We start from the raw sequence: 21,579 nt of genomic DNA, 5'->3' as shown, positions 1-21,579 counted from the left end.
ACCATCACCAGAGGTGCTGACAAACTGAACCAACGAGTCTGGCCAGACCCAGATGGCTCCCATAGAGATAAAAGCATGTTTGCAGCCTGCTCCCAGCATGCCCATTAATACCCATTTCTTACCATTTTTTAACACTGTTTTGTCAATCTCAACAAGGAGAAAACTTACTTAATGTTTACATCTAAACAGAATCCTAAATAACTATTTGGAACAGTCCGTAATCCTCTGTGTAACATTTTACAACAAGAAAACCCAACTGCGACTGGACTGCGTTAACAGTTTCAGCACCACAACCCAGCCCACTGACCCGCTGCCTCTATGCCCACAATCCCTTGTTTCACTGGTATTTTCGGAGGAATATTCCAGGGCACCACAATCCCTTACTGTGCCACAGCTGGGCACCACCGTTCTGCCGCATCCATCTGTGCTGGCTGACCAGCAGACAGAGCGCTGGCCAGCCCTTGCTAAGAGAAGCCTGCTAGGCACCCAGCTCACGTTCGGAGGCATCCCCCGGGGCCCGAGGATTGCCGGGCATCCACCGCAGCGCCACTGACAGCATCTCCACTCGACTGCAACAGACTGAGGCCCGTCCCCCAGCATGCACCTTCCCACAAGGAGCAAGGACAGCTCCCTTGGAGCATGTGGAACCAGAGAAAGGCAGGACAAACGGGGGAAAGATAGACCCCCACTAAAAGGCAGAGGAGGACCTAGGAAGGGAAAAACTACCACCCCTCTTCTTTCTAGACTTTTTCTCTTCTGGGCACTATGAGCAGGATACCCATGCATTTCATGACTGGACTGAACCTCGAAGCCAGCTCTACTTACACGTGACCTCCAGAGGTGCCTTCCAGCCCCATCCACCCTGGGAGCCCGCATGCCACTGCTGTTTCAAAGCAATCTTAGCCAAATTTTAAAAAATAAATAAATAAGCAAATTTATTTGAGCACATTGGTAAGCAACAAGCCAGTCTGCTTTATCTTAAGTACCAAGATCTCTCAAAGCTTGACAACGTCCAATTTAACCTCATCAGCCTCAGAGTACACCAATTCCTTCTGCCTGGAACACCCAACTCCCACACACCAAACATTCCTCCACACTCTCACCCTCTTGTTTGCTAATGGGAGAATAACAAACTGCTTTCTGCCAAGTAGCTGGGAGAACTAACTCTCAGACTATCGCAGCTGTCAGAAGGGCAGCTCCCAGCCTTCAATCCCAGAATTACCAAAGCTTTGGTGAACAAAAAAACCCTAAAATCTGCACCCTAATTACAGTACAATATCTAGAAATTAAAGGAGGCTGGAAATAACACCCTATAACAATACACAAAGCTCACATTTGGCAGAGACTTAAACCTTACTAAGGATTTTATAGCTCTTGAGACATACCAAGGGAGGAAAATAGTTTTAATGATCCCAGTCAAACACTAGGACCTTACATCAAATTTCTGAAGATCCTCAGACTTTGGAAGACATTCACAAGGTTAAGAACCAGCACGTTACTCACACCAATCAACTGGAAAGTATTGCTGCAAGAGCAATTCTGGCAGTGTTTTGAGCATCGCTTACATTGAGTGACAATAAATAATAAAAATAAAACCATAATACTGCATATTTGCTTCTGTAGCACAACTCTTTTTTAAAAAAATCTTGCCTTTAATCTATACATAAATCCCATTCTAATTAGAAAAAGAAACACTGGGCCAGTCTTAACCAAGATGCAAAATTTATTGTAGCAAGTCTAATCTGAACAAAACCAACAACAAAATCAGAAAAAACTACCCATGCAGGTATGGCGAATGCAACACTATATAAAACTGGCAACACCTCAGAGAAGGTACCCAAATGCCAACCTGATATTGTGAGCCCGTTACAAAGTCAGAAATTTGGATCTAAACTCCTTGCCTTCTGGAGTGGTTCAGTGGTAAAACTGACTGCATTTATTTGAAATTAATCAAAAATAAAATCTTTATCACACAACACAAAGTTCTATACATCTCAGAATAGGTCACTAACCAAAATTAATTTGAATTAATGTTAATAATCTAGATTTTTGGGTTTAGAAGGTATGTCAAAAACTCAGAACTGCACGCTTATTGACTACACAGCAATCATCATCAACATAACTAACAGATTTGAGCTATATTACCTTAAAGCACATGATAAAATCTAGCATTCTCCTACTGCTGGACTAAAAGGTACAAGGTTAACTCCAAAATCATTAAATTATTAAAAAACCAAACAAAAAACCCAACCCCAAACAAACAAAAAAAAAGAACCTAAATAAAACTTCTCAAAGTGAGAACACTGGAAAAGATCATCCCTCCATGCCAAGTTCAGGCATTTCATGCACATGAGCAGACTCCACAGATCTCTTTCTTACAGAATTTCACTTTCCCTTGGGAAACAGCCAGCAGCCACAGGCAGAGCAGGGCTGAGCAGAGGCACGCAGAAGGAGCAGGCCACCTGTGGGTGCACCAGCTGCTCTCAGCTGCCCCCAGGGAGCCAGGCAGAGGGGCACCAGGGAAGGGCAGCCCCAGCATGGCCAGGGCGTGTAGAGGCTGAAGCCCCAGCAGATGTGGCTAGCCTTGCACAGCTGTATTGTCAGATGTGTCTTCCCATTACCGTAGCTTAAGTTGCTTACTTCTGGAATGTACACATTATCAAGCAGTTAATTTTCCTCTTAAGGCTTTGTATTCAGCAGTACTGTCAAAGGAGTTCTTCGGAAGATGCTCTTTACAATCATATGTTAGTTAACCGATTCAATGAAAGAACAGCTTAAATTACTATACATGCAATTAATGTTTAAATTGTAAACATTTTCAAGACTTTCTACAGTCTTGTCTCATTTCAATTTTAAAAACAGCAGAAAGCCAGGAAGGGATTCAACTAACTTAGAAAGAATAAAAAGAGCTCTCACCCAAGTTATCAGAACTTTACAAATTTAAAATTTATTTCAGAGCTTGAACATGTGCCGGACAACTGACTGGTATCTCCTACAGATTAAGATTAAAAAAAATTTTAAAAGAAATCTTTCAGTGTCACTGCCACAAGAGTGGTAGACCACCAAGCAGCAGAGCAGCCGTAAATGTTAGCACATCCCCATGGTTTTAGACCATTTTAGAACAATATATGTACCATCAGAGAAAACATGGCCATCAGCCTATGGCCTAAAGCCAAGCTTCCCCAATTTATGTTGTATAGAAGAGGATACTGAACGACTCAGCAAGCGGCATTGCAGATGTGTGGTCCACCACATCTTCTGGCTAAGACTTAATTCCTTCCAGCTAGGAGCACTGGAAAAAGAGTATATAAAAAGATGGCACTCCAACAAATTATTTTTGGAGGGGAAAACAGAGAGTGAACATATTATACACCCTCCTAAGGAAAACTTCTTTTATATCTGGTTTGGTTCTTCTGCTTAAAATACAATGGTGGTAAAAGATAAAATCATGACCTTAAAGTTTAAAAAAATATAGCTGGAATTGGTGATTTCTTATTTTCTGGCAATCAGTTTTAGGCAGAAGAATAACTAAAAACTACGTCTCAATACTAAATTTCAACTTTTTTAATTAAGATTTTGAAAGGAGTAGGAATCCACCACTCCTTCCTGATGTTGTTCATTCACAAAGCCTTTACAATCAGAAAGAAAACAAGCAGTTTAACCCCATTCTAGAGGAAAAAGAAAAGGTTTATATAATCTTTCAACACCAGAACTAGCATATTATATTCAATTATGTTTAGCTTTTGGAGTGTATCTCACATTACTTTTCAGAGTAGCATAAAGCAAAGGTAGCACCACTATTGCAGTATCTTCCCAGTCAAAGAGCAAGAACAGATTTTTCACAGCTGAAGCAAAGGGGACTCCAAAGCTGCCGCCACCCACCAGGTGGGTGACTCCTACCTCTGCTCTCTTACCAAAGCTGCTCCTGAGCACATTGGAAGAGTTTTTGAGAATGACATGGGAATACCCACCCCACTGAAACTGCCTGCATGTCAGCAAGCTCCGAGTGCAGCTCTTTGCAGCCTTTCTGAAAGGCATATCAGCTCTCAGACAGGATTTCACGACTGCACATGCTACCTCCTCCCATGCAACGGGTACAACAAGCCAGAATATTCCTTTTTCTTTCCACCATAAGACAACACAACTTACAAAAGCTCACAAAAGGTTTATGTTTCACTTAAACATAACACCAGTTGATCCAATCTATCTAGATATTTATCACAGAGAAAGAATCCTATCTTCAGTAAGTTTCCACTCCACCTACCACCTACTACATATTAAAAACATCAGATTTACATGCCCAAACAGGAACTATCACCCCTACTAACTACAATTTTCAGGGAAGTATAACCAGTAAATCAAGTAGTAATTGTGAAAGCAACCCACATAAAGCAGATGCAAATTAAGGAAAACTTCCTTTTTTAAAACTACTTACTCCGTACTTGTTTAATAACAGGTTTCATAGGTTCCAGCCAAATCTGAAATTAGAGAAAAAAAAATTACCAACTGACATTTATATTTGAATACAATATGAAAACATCAAAAGTAAATTCAAATAAAGCAGTAATTTATGAGTATGCATTTCTTCTTTACTGCAGTAACGCAGCAATTCCTTTGCTTTAAAAAAACATACTTATCTATTTGAATTGACATTTACCATGCATCAATAGAAAAACCACTGATCTGTGCTTAAAGCTCATCTGGACAGAAGAGCCAAGTAAGCAAAAGCAAACCACCACTGGCAAGATGACAGAAATGCCAAAACACACATCTGTAGACAGGAGCCAGGCTACAGATTTACAGAAGGTCTGGAGAACACGACAAGGTCCAGCTTGTTTTCCCTTCCATGCTTTGTCCATCTCTCTTACCTACCTGCTTAGGGATTTTAAATCTGTATTTTCCCACAAATTTTCCTCTTTTGAAAAGCACATTTTTGAAGAAAAACTATCCTTGTTCTAGTAAAAGGAGTATCCACAAAACTAATACAAAGTATTCTGATGCTCAGCTTCGCCCCCCACCCCCCCCAAACAAAAAAATTGTAACAAGACAATTATGTTTGGTCCTTACTAGTTACTTCTCTGTCTGAGAGCCAGCGGAGGAGCTACACAACCTTATTAGATGCAGAAACATTTTAAGATACTTTGCAGAAAAAAACAGAAGCTAAACAAGCTTTACTGTATCTCCTTGGCTCAAGCGCAGTGTGTACGAGTGCTATTAGCATTCTCTATGCTTTCAGTCATATTTTCTGTGTGTGAGACCTAAAAATAGACTAAGTAATAGGAAAAAAATTAGAACAGTTTTGGGAGCATTTTCTACTTTAGAAGCCACACTGTCCTCTTTGCAAGGTACAGGGATAAGCAACTTGTACAGAGTGCCAGCATTCATCTAGCTCACTGATTTTTTAAAAAGTTTGCAGCTCTATATGCCTGCTGACTTATGTTTAATTAGAAAGAGATCATAAAGACTCTATAGGGAAATTAACTGAAGACTGAATAAACTGAAGATAAATACAAATACTACCAAAATTACACATTGTAATATGACTTCAGAAGTATTCAACAGACTACACTGAGTTGATGTTTCTCCTTTCAAAGGGAACAAGGATTTTATTTATATCCCTGAAAATGGGAACATCAGCAACAACTCAACTACTTTACCCATTCTTTTGAGATTTAACAAGAAGTAGAATCTGCCTCCTCCCTCTGCTTTACTAGCTGTTGTTCCAGTGAGCGAAGCAGATTTACAAGAATCAAAAAGAATCTTAACAGGAGACCCCAGCAGACTTTGAAACTTTTGACACTTGAGCAACTGCATTCACTCAACCTTTTAATTATACCAATTTGTCAGGGAACTGTACATACCCAATATGATTGGATGTTCTGGAACTCGATCCCAAAGTAGTCCGATTCAATCAAATTCAGATGCTTGTAAACTTCTGTCAATAATGTTTGGCCATAATATTTTGACTGAGGAGATGATGAAAAAAAATACAGTGAGATTGATATGAATAAGTTTACAGCAAATTAAAGAAAAGTTATGGCGTTCTAGAAACTGTAGAAAAATACCTTAAAGATTTTTCACATTATTCTTGTCACTATAACAAGTAAATACCCAATATACAGGCACGGCTCCATACAAACAATTCAGAGAAGCAGAGGAGCTCAAGCTGGAAGGAGCCACAGGAGGTCATCTACGTCCAACCTCCGGCTCAAAGCAGGGTCAGCTATGAGACCAGACTAGATCAGCTGCAAACTACTTGCAGCTCCTTCAATAAACTAGCACTATTTGTTTGTGTAGCCGGACATTGTTGCTCTCCCCCAGCTCCAGTGACCTGAAGCAGGGGCTGCCACCCCCACCCACCGTGTTTGGACACACGCCCCCTCGCTCACACCGACGCCAGGGACTACACAGCCACCCACGACATTCACACCAGCAAGACCTGAAAACGTGTGCAGCTACTCTAAGCAAGCCCACGACAGCTGAGGAAGGCTGGCGCAGGGTGGTTTGTACCCGAAGAGGATTCAGCCCTGACCTAGGAAGCCCTGGCTGATGGGGCAGGAAAGCGAGCGCTGTGCAAGCAGGACTCAGGGACTGGCTGCCAGGGGTGACACCAACTGAGCAGCAACTGCTCATCACAGCACGTGCAAGGCCTTTGCTGACAGAACTAGAACTCGTCTTCTACAAAGGAACATCTTTGAAAAATCTTAACCCTAACTTTTTTCTTACAACAGTGTTCAAGAAAACCAAAGGTGATAGTATTTATTCTGTTAATTAAGAAATAAACAGGAAGGCTACAGTTCCCTGCTAAAGAAATCAGCAGGAACCCAAACACCCTCATCTCACACCATGTTTTCTGGGTAGTCATTTGCAATGAATCCCGGCCTCAAGAAACCCACTCACCACCCCTTTTCACAGTCAAGTTAGGGGCAAAACCACAAAAAAAAACCAGCAAAAAGCAGCTACGGTAATTCAGGAAAAAAACGGGACACTTTCACAGCACACCCAAACCAACTACTCTTCAGTCTGCTTATTAAAACATACCAGCTTGCTCTCAGCATGTATTACTGCATGACTGTAGCAGCCACCACAAGAAAAAAAGCATTAATGAACCCGCGCATTAGTCCATCCGGATCACACAGAACAGAATCCAAAGGGCTTTTGCATCCCTCAGTACCTGTTCCAGCAACATACAAAAGCTATCAGGGTGCAGAGGAGGTAGCATAGCTCCTGGGATTCACGTTCTACCTCAGACCATGGAAGTAACCCTGCAACAGCAGCAACAGGGTCCGGCATCACTCTGGTCGGCCAGGTTATACAGCAGAACACACCTCAGGTATTCATGCCACCGAGGTCTTGTTTATTTGGAAAAGTCACAAGTACTGGAAGACTCTGCAGGCACACAGTTCTGTAATTGACTGTTTAAACTCAGAACAGTGTATCTTTTAAAAGTATTAGGCATTATAATAAATTAGTAATAGAATTAGAATTATTTAATAAATTGCAAATTAAAATATCTAACAGAAAGAACGGGCCACTTTACATTAAAAACAGCTAAAAAAGATGGTCCAAGTCAGGGAAATTGTTTCACATTACTGAGATGCGTAAAAATTCAAGAGTACTTGCTTCTTAGAGGAAAAAGAGATTAAGGGTTGATGTTATAAAGAGCTGTGTGCAATTTAGCTAAATACCTCTGTACCACTTTAAAAAAGCGAAGACAAAACAAGTACACAGCTCTGTCTGTACTGCAGACTGAAATAGCTTTGGTAATTGCACTGACATGAATGGAGCCAACTGAATCCAACACTATAACTCAGGAAAAAAGTACAGAAACAGAAGAGCAACACGAGTTCGGCTTGTCCTTCTCATTCACACTTTCACAAGTCACAGTTATCTATAAGGGCAACCACAGGTGTGAGGCACAGGTCACACAAATTCACCTAGCACAAACACCATTCATTCAAAAAGTTTCTTGGTATCATGCTGGATCAGGCCAGTGACGCTGAAACTCCCAAATAGAACTGTGAATCAGGAGAAATTATCCCGCTCATCACTTCAGTGGACAATGAAATAAGGAATGACACAGGTAAAGTAAGGCACATCTTCAGTAAAGAACATTCTTGCTCTTCTGCCTACAGACACATTTCCCAGGCATGTTACAGACTGCTTGCCGCAGGTCACACATGCTGCTGGCGAAATGCATTTTAAAAATTCAATTTTTAACTTTCAAATTAAATATATTTCTTGCACTTCTGAATAAATCTTAAAATAGTAACAGAAGATGTCCTTAAATATAGTAGGATTTTTTTTAAAGTGTACAGATACACATTTATTATTGTTCACTACTGTTCACAGGTACCACAGATCTGAGAAAGGAATACTTTTCAGCCAGCAATACTTAACAGAGATGCAGCGATACCCTGATCAACCTCATACACTTCCATCTGCAGAAGACAGCACACACCAGCCCAACTTTTCACAAATCTAGGGAGTCTCTAGAAGCCATTGACCTGGAGATGTCTTGTGACTCTCCAAGTCTCTTAATTTCTCATTTGTGAAATAAGCAGTAATCCTGGTTCTGACCACCTTCTGTTAGAAGTGATAAACTTGGATTAACTTGTAAAAGATCTAACAGTTGGACAAGTTTTACAATCAGACTGTGTGCTGTGTTAAGGAAACTGTGTCCTGTCCATGGCTAATTATACACAGGTGTTAAAATTATCCTGATCACTCTGTAATACCATGCATGGGAGAAACCTGTGTACTCAAACCGAATTACATGTCTGTGGCTCCACCAAGCTCCATGCCCAATGACAGTCCAGCTGCCTTCATTCCTCCCCAAAGGGCACCCTGTATGCCATACATACCCCTGGGATCTCTCTACTTCCAGTGTTGAGCCTGCGCTCCCGTCACGAGAAACTAGACACGAAGAAATTAAGATGGTTGTAGCTGGGAGCACTTTGCAACTGATAAAGGTGCCATCTAAATGTTGAAAGTGCAAAATTATTTTGCCTGGGCTATCAACTATAATTTTGGGCGTCATTTGTAATAACAAGTTAAGAAAAACCTCATTCTAAGCTGAGTATCATTTCATAGTACTTCCTTCAAAGCATAAAGCAACGATAACAATGCCACATTTTAAAAAGAACAGTAACCATTTTATTTTATGTTATTTTAAAAATAGGTTACAAAAGCTTGAGACAGAACAATCTTCCATTATTAAGTCTCAAATGCTGTGGGAAAATTCTTCTTACAGCTATTTAGTTCCTCAAATTGTTTATTACATTTATAGCCACCCATTCCAAAAAGCTTAACATTTTGAAGTTGACAAAAATGAAAGTTATATAGTGGGAAGCTCCATGCCATTTTTCAATCTGCATAAAAGCAGCACAAAGAAAAATCTTTTAAGTAATTAAGTAATTACTGTAATTTTGACGTCAGGGCAAGAAGCTGCATGAACACATTTCAGAAAGGTCCTGTTTTCAATACAAATTCGCAACACTGCATATTTCCCATTCCAGACTTCTCAATTACTCTTTATATTCTGCCAAGACGACGACTACTGGCATTACTGAATTATTCCACATAAAAAAGAAAAAAAAAAAAAGGTAAAAAAATTAAATAGGCAGCTAACAAAAGCTTTCCCAGTGACCCTAGGGAGGGTCAAAATTACAGCTGTAGCTGGACTACAGACTATTTTAACAAGTCATCATTAGAAGACTGTTCAATACAATAGATTTTTTCAAATCTATTTGTATATTCAGATCAAGCTCGAAAAGATCCCTCAGAGCTATGCAAGCAGGGTATCCTGATGGGCAGTGACACTGCAGAGGGCCCTGCACTGGCAAAACACCTGCACAGCAATCCCCTGCCCACATGCAGGAGTAACACCTTCAGACCACACTTAGTCCTAAGCCAAAATCAGACAGGAATAGAAATTAATAGGAACAAGCATTTTAAGCTGAAGTTTCTTGACTGAAGGAGGTATATGTATTTTTTTCTCCATCAGAAAAGTAAACATATTCAATATTAGCAATTTTTAGGACAGAAAAGTAAAATATAAATGATTTTTTTAAAGTCGGAACAATAGTTATCTTTGTTTTATCATCACAACTGTCATTTCCTATTTTCTCAAATATCACTACCTACACAGCAGATCCTCCCTCCCTCCCTCCCTCTGTCATAACGTCTTAGCTTAGGAAGACAGACAAACTAAGAATGCATAGCCTATGACTTTCAGTAGACTGTAGTTCAGTATTATCAAAACCAATTCTGCCTCTGAAACTCCCAAACATGTCTTCCAGAACATCTTAACTTTTTGCTTCCACGTATTTTAACTTAAGTACCAAAAGAACCTAGTATTTTCATAATGTATTCTCATATTCCAAAAGGGCATTCCAAAATGCCCTTGCTCAAACTTTCCAAAAATGAAATCCACTTTTGGCAGCAGTTAAGCTGGAGGGCAGAAGGGGGGGGGGGGGGCGGGAATCAGTCCAAAAGCCACGAGTTTGGAAAAAGCAAAGGTATAGAATGGAAACTCTTGTGCAGCAAGAGCCAGAGGAGCCACCAGTCCCCAACTTCAGCAAACACAAAATCCAGGGTCAGCTGGTGTTACAGAATTCTGCAGCTGCTGGGAGACCAAATCCTGCAGTAAACAGGGTATTGGCATGAGAAGTTTTATTTGACATCATCACTGACAAGTGGCCAACATGAAGCAGCCTGTGAGTGGCCAAAGAGAAGCACTGGCATGGAAAGTAAACTGAACTGATTTAAATAAAGACCTCTTCACCATTCACAGATAACTTTTTTCTTCTTCTGGTGCACTTTAGTGGTCTTCCTAATGAAAAAGTCATTTCTCAGCTTTTGGCAAATTAAAAAAAAAAAAAAAAAAAAAAGACAACTGGCAACTAAACATGGTAATTACACCAGACTTGCTATTTCCTTTCTTAACCAGAAATATACAAACATTTCAGAGTTTATAGTTCTGTTTATCTACAGCCCTTTTGTAATGTTAGATCTCTGTCCAAAAGACATAAAAAAGACCTTCAAAACTCCCCATTAATAACTACTATTAATGCCATGTATAAACAAAAACTGCATTTAAAAATACAAGGTGTACATTTAAATCACATTTATTAGAAGGAAATACTACAGGATGGCAAGGAGCACCATTCATTAACTTTTTGTTTTAATGGCTAAAACAAGATGACCTTATGGTTCTATACCTAGTTTTTAATCCACAGACTGGAAAAGTAAGAAATAACTCTCATCTTTTTCAGGACTTTACTAGTTTCTTCAATTTTGATTGGAACAAGTAACTCAAATGAAAACAGTCCCAGCCTCCCCACAAAAATGGGTACCTAGGAAGAACAGATTATCAAACCCTGGTTTCACATGCTCAGTCAAATGCTGCTTAAATACTATTTCATTTTATTATCTGAACATTTAACAATGACCTTTAGCTTCAATTATTTCAATTTTTCTTTAAATACTTCATGAAGAAAACTGTATTTTAAATACAGGTATTTGTTTTATTCACTCATATACTGACAGGTCCCAATTTCAAGTTGTTTTACTAAGAAAATGCCAAAAAGAGTTCACAATGCATTTAACAACTTACAGAGCATCAAACAGCCTGTGACGTCAGGGGATTTGACTCTCTTGTACAAGGTCCTCCCTGCTGCTTCACTCTGCTGTGGTCCCTACCTGCCACTTACTGCAGACAGCAATCCTATTTCTTCCAGAACTGGGTCAAGAGCTACAGGAGCCAACCCAGCATGCACATAAGGTTTGTGAAACTTCTTCCCATTTTCTACTCCAGTCGGTGATATGAAGTTGTTTTTTTTTAAAAAAAAAAAAATAAATAAAAAATTCCCCGACACACACACAAGCGAGCATAGTCCAGCTGCCAGCATGCCAGGGGTCCCCCACTGGCAGTGGCAGCCTTTCTACCCAGCGCTGGGGGAACCCCAGCTCCCCCAAAGGAAGCTAAACCCACCCCCAGACCTTGTCTCCCATGCCCGCAGCCTGCCCCTCACTGTGCCCGCAGGGCAGTCCCAGCTGCTGGGATGCACCACCGTCAGAGCAACACCCCCACATCTGCCCCCAGCCACCTGACTTCATGGTCACAGACTGAACTCCGGGAATACACCGCCAGCCTGAAAATTGCTTCATAACTACTTCACAAATTCAGTCAGCATATGTTTACACCTTGAAAATTTGCTTTCTTTTTTTTTTTAATATTGTTTCACAGTATTTTCACATGGTGCTGAAATCCAATTTACTCAAACATGGAAGTTGCGAAACCAAATAAAAATGTCTAAGCCATTTTAATTTACTTTATTACATTATTATGCATATTGGATATAACTGTTTTGTTTAAAAAATATTCTAAGACTCCCCTCCCAAGATTTTTTGTCCTAAGATTTCAGTGGTTGGTTTTGTTGCGTTTTAGGGGGCGTTTAAAGAGGTTTTTTGCTCTTAGTTTTTTTTTTTAAAAAAAGATAATCCACAGCCAGACAAATTATTCAGAAATGTAAGCCTCTGACTCGTTCAATTAAGGTTAGCTTTAAAACCTGTGATCATTTAAAGGTTCCAGCAGCATTAAAGCACTTCACTGCCAAATGAACCAGCTCTACCCAACAAACATGCTTTTCCAGAGTGGTTAGACTTGATGGATGCCTGGAAGTAGGAAAACAATAATTTGTTGACATGGGAAAAGATCCCCAACAGGGAGGGAATTATGCGAATGAGATTGGGAAATGTATACTTAGGTAGACAACATGTAGAGACAAAAACGGTCCCAAGTTCTGAACATGCTCTCATATCGAAATACCTGAAGCACTCAAAACACATTGCGCTCAGAGAAAAAACAAACGGCACCACAGTTAGGCATTCAATCAACACGTGGTCCCCAAGTGCCACATACAAAGAGCACATGGAAGAGCCACATTAAAAACACTGGGTGTTGAGCAGAAATTCTGTCGCTTTCATCGCCTAGAGAGAAAAATACAAACGTGAACCTCCCTGTTCCTCTGCTTCACACACTGCTCTAGACTACCTGGGGAAGAGGTAAAGTCACCGAAATTAAAACCTGGACCACATCATTGGAAAGAGTCTCACAGGATGCTACCACCTATTAGACACGACAGTTAATGCTTGCTAATAATTAAACATTCAGACAACAGCAGCAACAGTATCAGAGAAAGCAGCTGCTTTAGGGTGGGTGATCCCATGCAGCGGCAAAGATCACGCCAGTAGGAATGCCAGAAAATTGTGCTAATGGTGACACTGGGCTTCTTTTACAGCATGCACTACAAGTAATCTGCAAAGGGCCAGAGCCACATGACACTGACAGTCTTTCTCAAACATCGAGTGCACACTCAAAAGGGTTCAGCCTCATCAGCATGCTACATTAAATATCTGCACTATTTCACGCCTTTAAACAACCAGGTAGCTGAAATAACCAAGGTCGGATACAAATGCCTACTTATAAAAATGGCTTTCTGTCAAAATAGGCTATATGCCATTACTAACCATTCTCGAGAAAAGCCTTCTACTTGAAGAAAGTAAGGTTCAAAACAGAATGTCTAAGCACCTATTTTGTTCATGCAAGCCGTACAACGGTGTAATAAAGCTAAGAAACTTGAAGTTAGGAGACTGATGGTATCATTTTTTCTCCCTGAACTTTCCCATGCACTTGTGTAAACCACTGAACCTTCCTTACACCTACTCCCTCTAACGTGCCTGGCCACCACCTATTTGGACTGTAGGTATTCTAGGAACTTGCACAGCATCATTACACATACATATATGCATATAAATAAAAATCTACATTTTTAAGTCTTTTTAAATACAGACAATACTTTGTATCCCTTTGTTCATAAAAAAGGTTACTAAAATTACAAGTCTTTCTCCATTAATTATGCTTTTGCCTCAAAACCATCATCCATGCCCACATCAACCAGATTTGATCTGGTCTTTCCCTGCAACGTCTTACGGCACTTCAGGTTGGCACACTGCTTTGAGGAAGCCTGCCCAAAGGAAACAAGTTTAAAAGATCAAAGAAATAAGACTGTCATGAAAGATTCTTTATACAGATTAGGTATTTTTACAGGAAAAGCCAAAACTTTGTTTTGTGCAAAACTGGAATTGTACCAGCTGCCTTAACATCACTCCCCACTGTACTTTGAGCAGAGGTTAATTACCATGGTGATAGGTTAATAAATACCTACAGGTCAGATTAGATAAGGCCAAAGCTTTGTTAACTTCCCCCTTGGCAGCACGAGTCTTTCCTACATCTCTGGTTTCAAGGCACAGTGATGCCTGTCCTTCATGATTTCAGTTGAAGACACATCGGACAGCTCTAACAGTCTCTACAAAGCCCTCTTTCCTTTTTTTTAAATCAATATAGGTATTTTAGCATTTTAATTTTAGTGTTTTGTGCCCAGGCTCCACCAGGTGCTGTGCCCAAGCCTTCTGCTAGGGGCAGTCAGAGAAGAGCAGCACCTCAGATAGCAGAGATGTGAAACATCAGCCTGGATCTCAGTGCTGGGAAAGCAAGCTTAAAACTGAGCTCCCGTTGCTTCTGATCACCCGGGGAAACATCACCTCTCAAGGCTGGCCTGAGCAGTGAGGAGGCATTAGTAGTTAAAATACTTCATTCCTCTGCCGTGAGGCTGGGCAGAAATTACTTCTTAGGTAATGTTTTCAAACCTGCTTTCACCATCACAAATGCTCTAAAATACAGAAGCATGTGTACAAAACCCAAGCATGGTGCTACAAACACATCAAAAAGGCATCACAAGTCCTACCGCAAGTGACAAGAGATTACGAAAGAGCAATATACTCCAATTTAGATAGCTTGACTTGCGTTTCACCTCCCTGTTTTGTACCTGTGGGTTTCAAACATGCAGCTCAGGTCGGGGCAGCAGCACATTAAGGAGCTTTTCAAAGACTTCCAGGAGTGTCTCTGAACTCATGATATAGACTACTTGGCAGCTCAATTCTCTTTGATTTTTTTCTCCCTTTTCTTTTAAAATGCTTATTTTATTAATGAACGACTGTTCCGTCAGATTGAGGGGTCTTCCCCCGCTCCACATCCAACATCACAGTCTTGAAAAGCAGATCTTTTACACAAGGCATTGTCACCACAGCACAGCTTTTTAAATATTCAGTTTACATGGTCTCCCTCTTACACAAGTAGGCAACATTGCACTGCCAGAAATGCATTTTGCTGCAAGGAGAAACAGATGACACAGGTATGCTTTTGCAATCCTGTTTATTTACATACATGTTCACAAGGCTGTGCTTCTCTGAATTCTGCTGGGTACCAAGAGACACCATTCCTTGCTCAACATCAAGTCCCTTTTTTCGGTAGGCACTAACCCAAAATTTCTCTGAACTGCTTCGTAGCAGGCTGTATTTCTGTAGCTGTCTTTAGCTGGCTGTGGGTTGTTTGGGGTTCTTTTTTTTCACTTTCAGGCTCTCTCTTCTTAGAATACAGCATTTCTTACAGTTATTTTCATAGAATGGCATAAGACTGACCTGATTTCAGCTGATTGTCACTATCGTTTGTCACCAGGTTACGAAAAAAAGCAATTAACGCCTGCATGCTGCAGAAGTGTTTAAGAAACTAACAGTATTTCCTTGCTTTACTAGTCATGACAGCACATTATTGGAATTAGTAAGGAACCTAACAGGTAACAGCTTCTTCTTTACAAGGTTGTGTACCAGTTACTTTGGAAGGCATCTGAAAGGAATTAAGTACAAGAATTGTACGGCTGCATGTATGCCAAGACCATTATGTTATGCATTGGTTTACTTTATCAGATCTCATCCAGACAGAACAATTTCAGGCAGAACATTCTCAGTGTGCTTACAATAAATTAAAGAGAGGTTAAAAAGGGTTCGGCTTTATACCAACTCAGTGTTAGGCTACGCAAACGTGGCTCTCTTCCTCAGTTCGCTCTTCTGAACCCGTACAAGAGTTTTTCATCTATGTACTTCACATGCTGAAGGCACTATAGTACATCACAGCTATACAAACAGTTACGAACTCAATCCATTACATCCCTATTTCAAAGCCTGTGCTAACACCTGATCACCATTCTACTAAATGGTTTCTGTGTTTTAAATTACAATATGCGCATATAATACACTTTTCATACAGGAATATTCAGATGTTTCTCCTTTGCTGCAGCGTGACTCAATTTTCTTTTCACATAATGGGACACCTAAAGTCGAGAAAACTTTAAAGTAGTAAATGGTTTTTATAATACAATTTAAGTTCACATCTTCTCTTAAAAAAACAACAAAAAAAAAAACAAAAAACAAAAAACCAAAACAACATACCAACAAAAAACACAAACACCAAAGGTCCATGAATAAAATGGCTGCCATTTTACCTTTCCCCACCCAATACCGCATTCCTACATAGCATCAAAAAGGGCAACTCCCCAAACACAAAATAACAGGTCTAAAAAAAATATACAGTAGAATTAAACAGTACACAAATTGCAAAGCTTCAATTACTTTTTTTTAAAACCCTATAATAACTTCAAATTTTAAATAGTGAATTACTAACTTTCTCTTCTGAGGTCAGACTAAAATAAGTCCTAAGGCAGCTTATTTGCCATATTTAGGAGAGTCAAACCGGAGCAATGACAAACATCTGGCTATGCTTCTTTCTGGAATTTTGATTATTTCTTCCCAGTCAGGGAAGAAAAACACAAGCTAACTAATACTTGATTCCTTCAGCATAGCGCTTAATAGGATTCAGAAGCAGCCTGTCCCCCTACTTCCCACATATTTAAGCTGTTAATACTTTTACAACACAGAGGGGAAAAAGCAGTTGAAGAGAGAGCGAGGGAGAGGCGGGAGAGCAGCTCATGCCAGAGCCTGGCTCTGCCAAAGAGGTGGCAGCAGGCTGCCTGGTCCTGCCGGAGAATCTGTAATGCCGCTAACACTGGCGACGCGCCCAGGGTTTGCCATGGCCTGCAGTAAGGATGGCCTCTCTGAAAAATCAAGAGTAAATGTTTTGCAGTGCCCACTACATGCTCTCCATTTTTAACAGATGTGTATTTCTTACTTAAAACTGCTCAATAATAGCATTTTAAGCTACATAATTTCAGCTTGAGCCCCAACAAAGTTCTTACAGGTACTAACACTACCATAAGAAGTTACAGATAAGCAGCATTTTCCAGTATGCATGAGCCAAAAACACTCTCCAAACTGCAGGAAGTCACGACACACGTACAAGCTGTCAGATTGCTTCTTCAGCTGTCCCGAAATCCCTCCTGCGCTCCTAGCCCAGCTCCTGATTTCAGGACCCTTGACTACAGTGACTCATGGTCACAGGCTCTAATGGCTGGTCGGAAACAATGAGCACCTGAAGAGGTGCCATTTTCATGACACCTTTTCAATTACAGATGCCTGCAAACTGCACAGAAACCAGAACAACTAAACATAGTTACTCTATTCTATTCTAAGCATAAGGATCTAAAGTAATTTTGCAATTTTAATAACGCAATTTGTAAATTTAAATAAACCAAGGAAGAGTCATAACGGTTGCCAGCAAAGACAGTACCAATATTGGACTGAGTAATCATCAATTAACTGTTTTCAACTTAGGACAGATTAAGTCACTTAAATTTTGTAGTAATATAATAGTAAGTGTTACAGGATACATCAGTAAAGTCCAAAATAGACACGAGCATGGAGAGGACGATACCTAATAAGTAAATACAGGGAGGAGGGGAGAAAGCGTAATCTTTTTTTGACTAGCCTTTTCTGACAAACAGCAGTGGAGTCAAGCACTTCCCTCCCAGGCAGCCCACCAGTGCTAGAGGGAGAGGGACACACTGCAAAGTGCCACAGGGATGAGGAACATGCTCTGTCTTTCACGTCCTTGGTAAGAAAATGAGAACAGATACAGCAACCTTCAAGAAAGCGAGTCATGCACAAGGGAACAGGTCTGGTAGAAATACAGAAAACAGGAAAAATCCCAACAAAACGAAGCATTTTCCTAAGGCCCAGCTTCACACTCCAAGGCACCAGAACATCTGCACTCGCCTAACCCACGAAGCCTTAAACAATACTTCAGAGCATGGTAAGACTGCAAGACAAAACTGAAATCCCAGCACAAGAAACACAAGTTAGCTCAAATCCAAGGCAAATGCAAACCAACAAAGCTAACTCGTACTATTAACGCGTGCATAATACCAAGACTTATGTTTTATTGAGACACAAGTTACTTCATTTTTTTTTAAAAAAACCACAAAACTCATAGACTTGTGTACTCAAAGCAACCCAACAAACAATAGCATGAAAGAGAATATTCTAGTTTTAAGTTTTTGCACTGAGTAGAGCAGGCAGGCAGACCCACCTGGTTTTGCTGAGCACTAACTGTGCTATTATTTTATGATGGCTATAACAGTTCTACATAATTCATTCTCCTGTAGGTAAAAATAGATAAAAGTTCAACTATAACATAACACCTAAGTATTTCACACTCTCAAATTATATTTTATGTTCAAACAGAAGGAGAAGAGGAAGTACACACAACTGAAGAAGTGTCAAGTTCTCCCCAGACAGAGTCTGATAAACCTGAAGCATGAGAATCTAAACTTCTCTTTCTGGGGCACTTTCTCAGAGCATAGAGCATAATTCATGTAAGAAAGTAAGCACACATTTCCTACATAAGAAACAACATACGGACCAAATATTAAACATCACATTATGGCAGCAATTCCATTAAACGTCTTACAAGCTAGTGCAAAGAGAAATCGGGGTCAGAGAGGCAGACCTTACAGTCTGCTTGCCTACAGACCCCCAAAAAAGTATTGCATCGGAGAAAGCAGCTGGAGGATGCGACAAGTCTGACCCCTTTCTTATTGACTAAACCATGATTTCACTTACTGGGATTTTAAGACAGCACCAGACTCTCACCTACTCAGTATCACTCTTCTTCCAACTAAGTCATGCAAAAAGACCCCTTGTTTCCTCTAACCCAGGCACTCATGCTGTACTCCATGTCTTTGACAGCCCATATGTTTGTTGCTGTAACATGCTCCGCTTCCAACTCTACCACAAATGAACGCAAAAGCTTTCAGTAAGTGTAAATCAAAACTTCCTATACCCTAAATTCCTATAGCTTAAGTTATCCTTTCTTGCAGCACCTTTTATTGTCTTCCATAACCAGCACCAGACAAGCACAATTTCTCCAAATGGTCTTTTTGGCAAATTAAACCCAGCCTAGGCCCTTCCACTTAACAGTCTGCAATATTTTTATGCTGATCAAAGGCCTCCATGCTTAACCTCTTAAGAAAATCAGGAAAGCTGGCAGAACTTCTATTGTAAAACCCTGATTACTTTTAAGTGTGCCCACGGTTTGAATTAAATTGAATTTTCCGATCATTCAGCTAGTAGTCTGCAAAACCACCCATTTGGACAGACTTAGCTTGGAGGGAATAGGACAGATACTCCGTGATATGGCACATGCAAGATTTGAACTGACTAAACAAGCTGCCTATAAAAAGGGAAACCCCACATCTCATTAAAATAATTAATATTCCAGCCTAGCTTTGGATGGATATGTTTCATTCTCTTTTCTGTTTTGGGAGGAAAAGGAGAAACCATAAACACCCAATTTTCAATTTTTTAAATCCTAGAAAACATTTGAGCATTACTCTATCCCCTAACACTCAAAATAGATTCCCTGGAGAAGAGCTCTGCCCCAGCATACCTTAAAGAACAGCTCACTCTTACTGATTAACGCGATTCATAGTTAGAAAGGAAACTTACAGTACAAATGGTGAGAGCGGACAGAGACAGTGGATTTTAGACTAAAGGCAGTGGAATGTCACCATAATGACCTTTTAACACACTGTTCTAAATACTACAATAACATGAAGGAAAGGTTGTCCTTTCCTATTGTGTTCTTGTCCCATCTGTTATGCCACTTTGTCAGTCCTTTTCTTGCTCTTTGGCAAATTAAAAAACTCAAGTGATGGGGAAGAGCTATCAAATGGGAGTATCCACCAACACCTGCTGGGAGACAAGCAAGTGTTTTAAATGCATCTTGGAGAAAGGAGGGGATAACGAGGAAAAGCTGCATGGATTATATCATCATTGCAGCAACTCTGTTTATCCCGTACAGTTAAAATTGCTGATGTGGCTCATTTTAGACAGCATCAGAAGCAAGGCAGTAAACAGGGCTCCTGCATCAGCTTCTCTACCATGCTGCACAGAGAAGACCCCTCTCCAGAAGCTGACCACTGTGCCTAGTCAGTCTCTTCCACCAACACACCACTTTTCTCAGTAAAAGGGTATTTACCATAGTTCCTAACAGAAAGAAGGGAAAATTATCTGAATAGAGGAAAAAAAAAAACCCCAAACACTTTTGCCATAAGCGACATCTCCAAAGACAGTGCCAACAGCACCTATGAGAAAGGCTTCAGTGTCCCACTACACTGTAGAATTATTACTGACCTGAATCAATACACACAAGCCCTACGAAACACATAATGACACCACCACCTCATTTCCACACCCAGTGGAAAAAAAATAATGCAGAAGCAAAGAGGAGTGGGCAAGCAGCACTACAATCAGAGCCTCAATCCCTCTAGGACAGCTGCTTAATCACTAATTTCTCCCATTGTGTTTTAAAAAAACCCAAGAACATCTGTGCTAGCCCACACCTATTCAGTAAATGTGGCTGACTCTTCCTAATTCTCTCCCACAATCCCCAAGTGAAAAATTTCAATTTTCCATCACAAACAGCAGTCAGCAGTTACTGCTATCCCAGCAGTCCACCGAACTTAGGAGGCAGAGGGTTACAATTTAATACCTCATCCCTGTTTGCTATCATTTGCTACCTCTTTAGACAAAAATGAAAGGCAATGTAGGCAGTGTATTGGCATTAGCAACATCAGAGTTGCTGACTATGGACCGTTTTGTGCTCGATGCTCTGCAGATGAACAAAGGATGACCCCTTCTCACCGCTTACAACACCAGGCAAAAGTTTCCAAGTTGTTCAGTTCCGAATGACCTTGTAAAGAAGAATAGTATGATATTAACTATGGCCTCAGCATGCTAGATGCCCAAATTCAGGTGTTTCTGTGGATGTCACAACCCAAGAGAGCTTTCCAGGTAAAAAGAGAAAACTAAGATAGCTCCTGATTAAGGGAACCTCTATTGTGATGGGAAAAAAACCACCTACAATGGTACTGCATTGTGGCCCACTTAGGGGATGGAGCCGAGTACCTTCTTGCAGGAGACTACAGACAGGGCCCTGAAGGACCTTGAAAGCGGAGGTAAGCAACCTACATTTGAAGCTACAAAGAGAGGGAGCCAGTGAAGTGAAACAAAAAATGGTCAGGCAGTAGCAGCTGCTAGGAACAACTGAGTGGGTTGATACTCACTGCAACATGCAAAACGGGTACATACAGAGCAGGACTAGAGAGGCTGAAGCCGACAAGGTGACTGCAACAACAAAGGTGTGAAATGAGGTGGTCCTGGGATGGGATCAGTTTTAGCTGTTTAGTTAAATAGTACCACCCTAGAGATTGCAAGCACGCCTGC

The 21,579-nt window shown here is 40.5% G+C and overlaps 1 protein-coding gene across 11 annotated transcripts in view; it reads right to left on the bottom strand.

The window, feature by feature from the left end:
- Positions 1-21,579, bottom strand: part of FARP2 (FERM, ARH/RhoGEF and pleckstrin domain protein 2) — an 81,259-nt gene that overhangs the window by 52,992 nt on the left and 6,688 nt on the right. For all 11 annotated transcript variants that reach the window (XR_008749434.1, XM_055817427.1, XM_055817426.1 and 8 more), the window contains exons 3-4: positions 5,862-5,966; positions 4,436-4,478 (exon numbers count right to left, since the gene is read on the bottom strand). Coding sequence is in view for 10 of the 11 variants with exons in the window: in XM_055817427.1 (XP_055673402.1) it covers positions 4,436-4,478; positions 5,862-5,966 (148 nt within the window). In the remaining variant the exon portion in view is untranslated. The remainder of the gene's footprint in view (positions 1-4,435; positions 4,479-5,861; positions 5,967-21,579) is intronic.

Source organism: Falco peregrinus, chromosome 12 (genome assembly GCF_023634155.1).
Source record: "Falco peregrinus isolate bFalPer1 chromosome 12, bFalPer1.pri, whole genome shotgun sequence".
NCBI lineage: Eukaryota > Metazoa > Chordata > Aves > Falconiformes > Falconidae > Falco > Falco peregrinus.
Note: the sequence above shows the minus strand (reverse complement) of the source record. Positions and strands in the feature narration are given on the sequence as shown.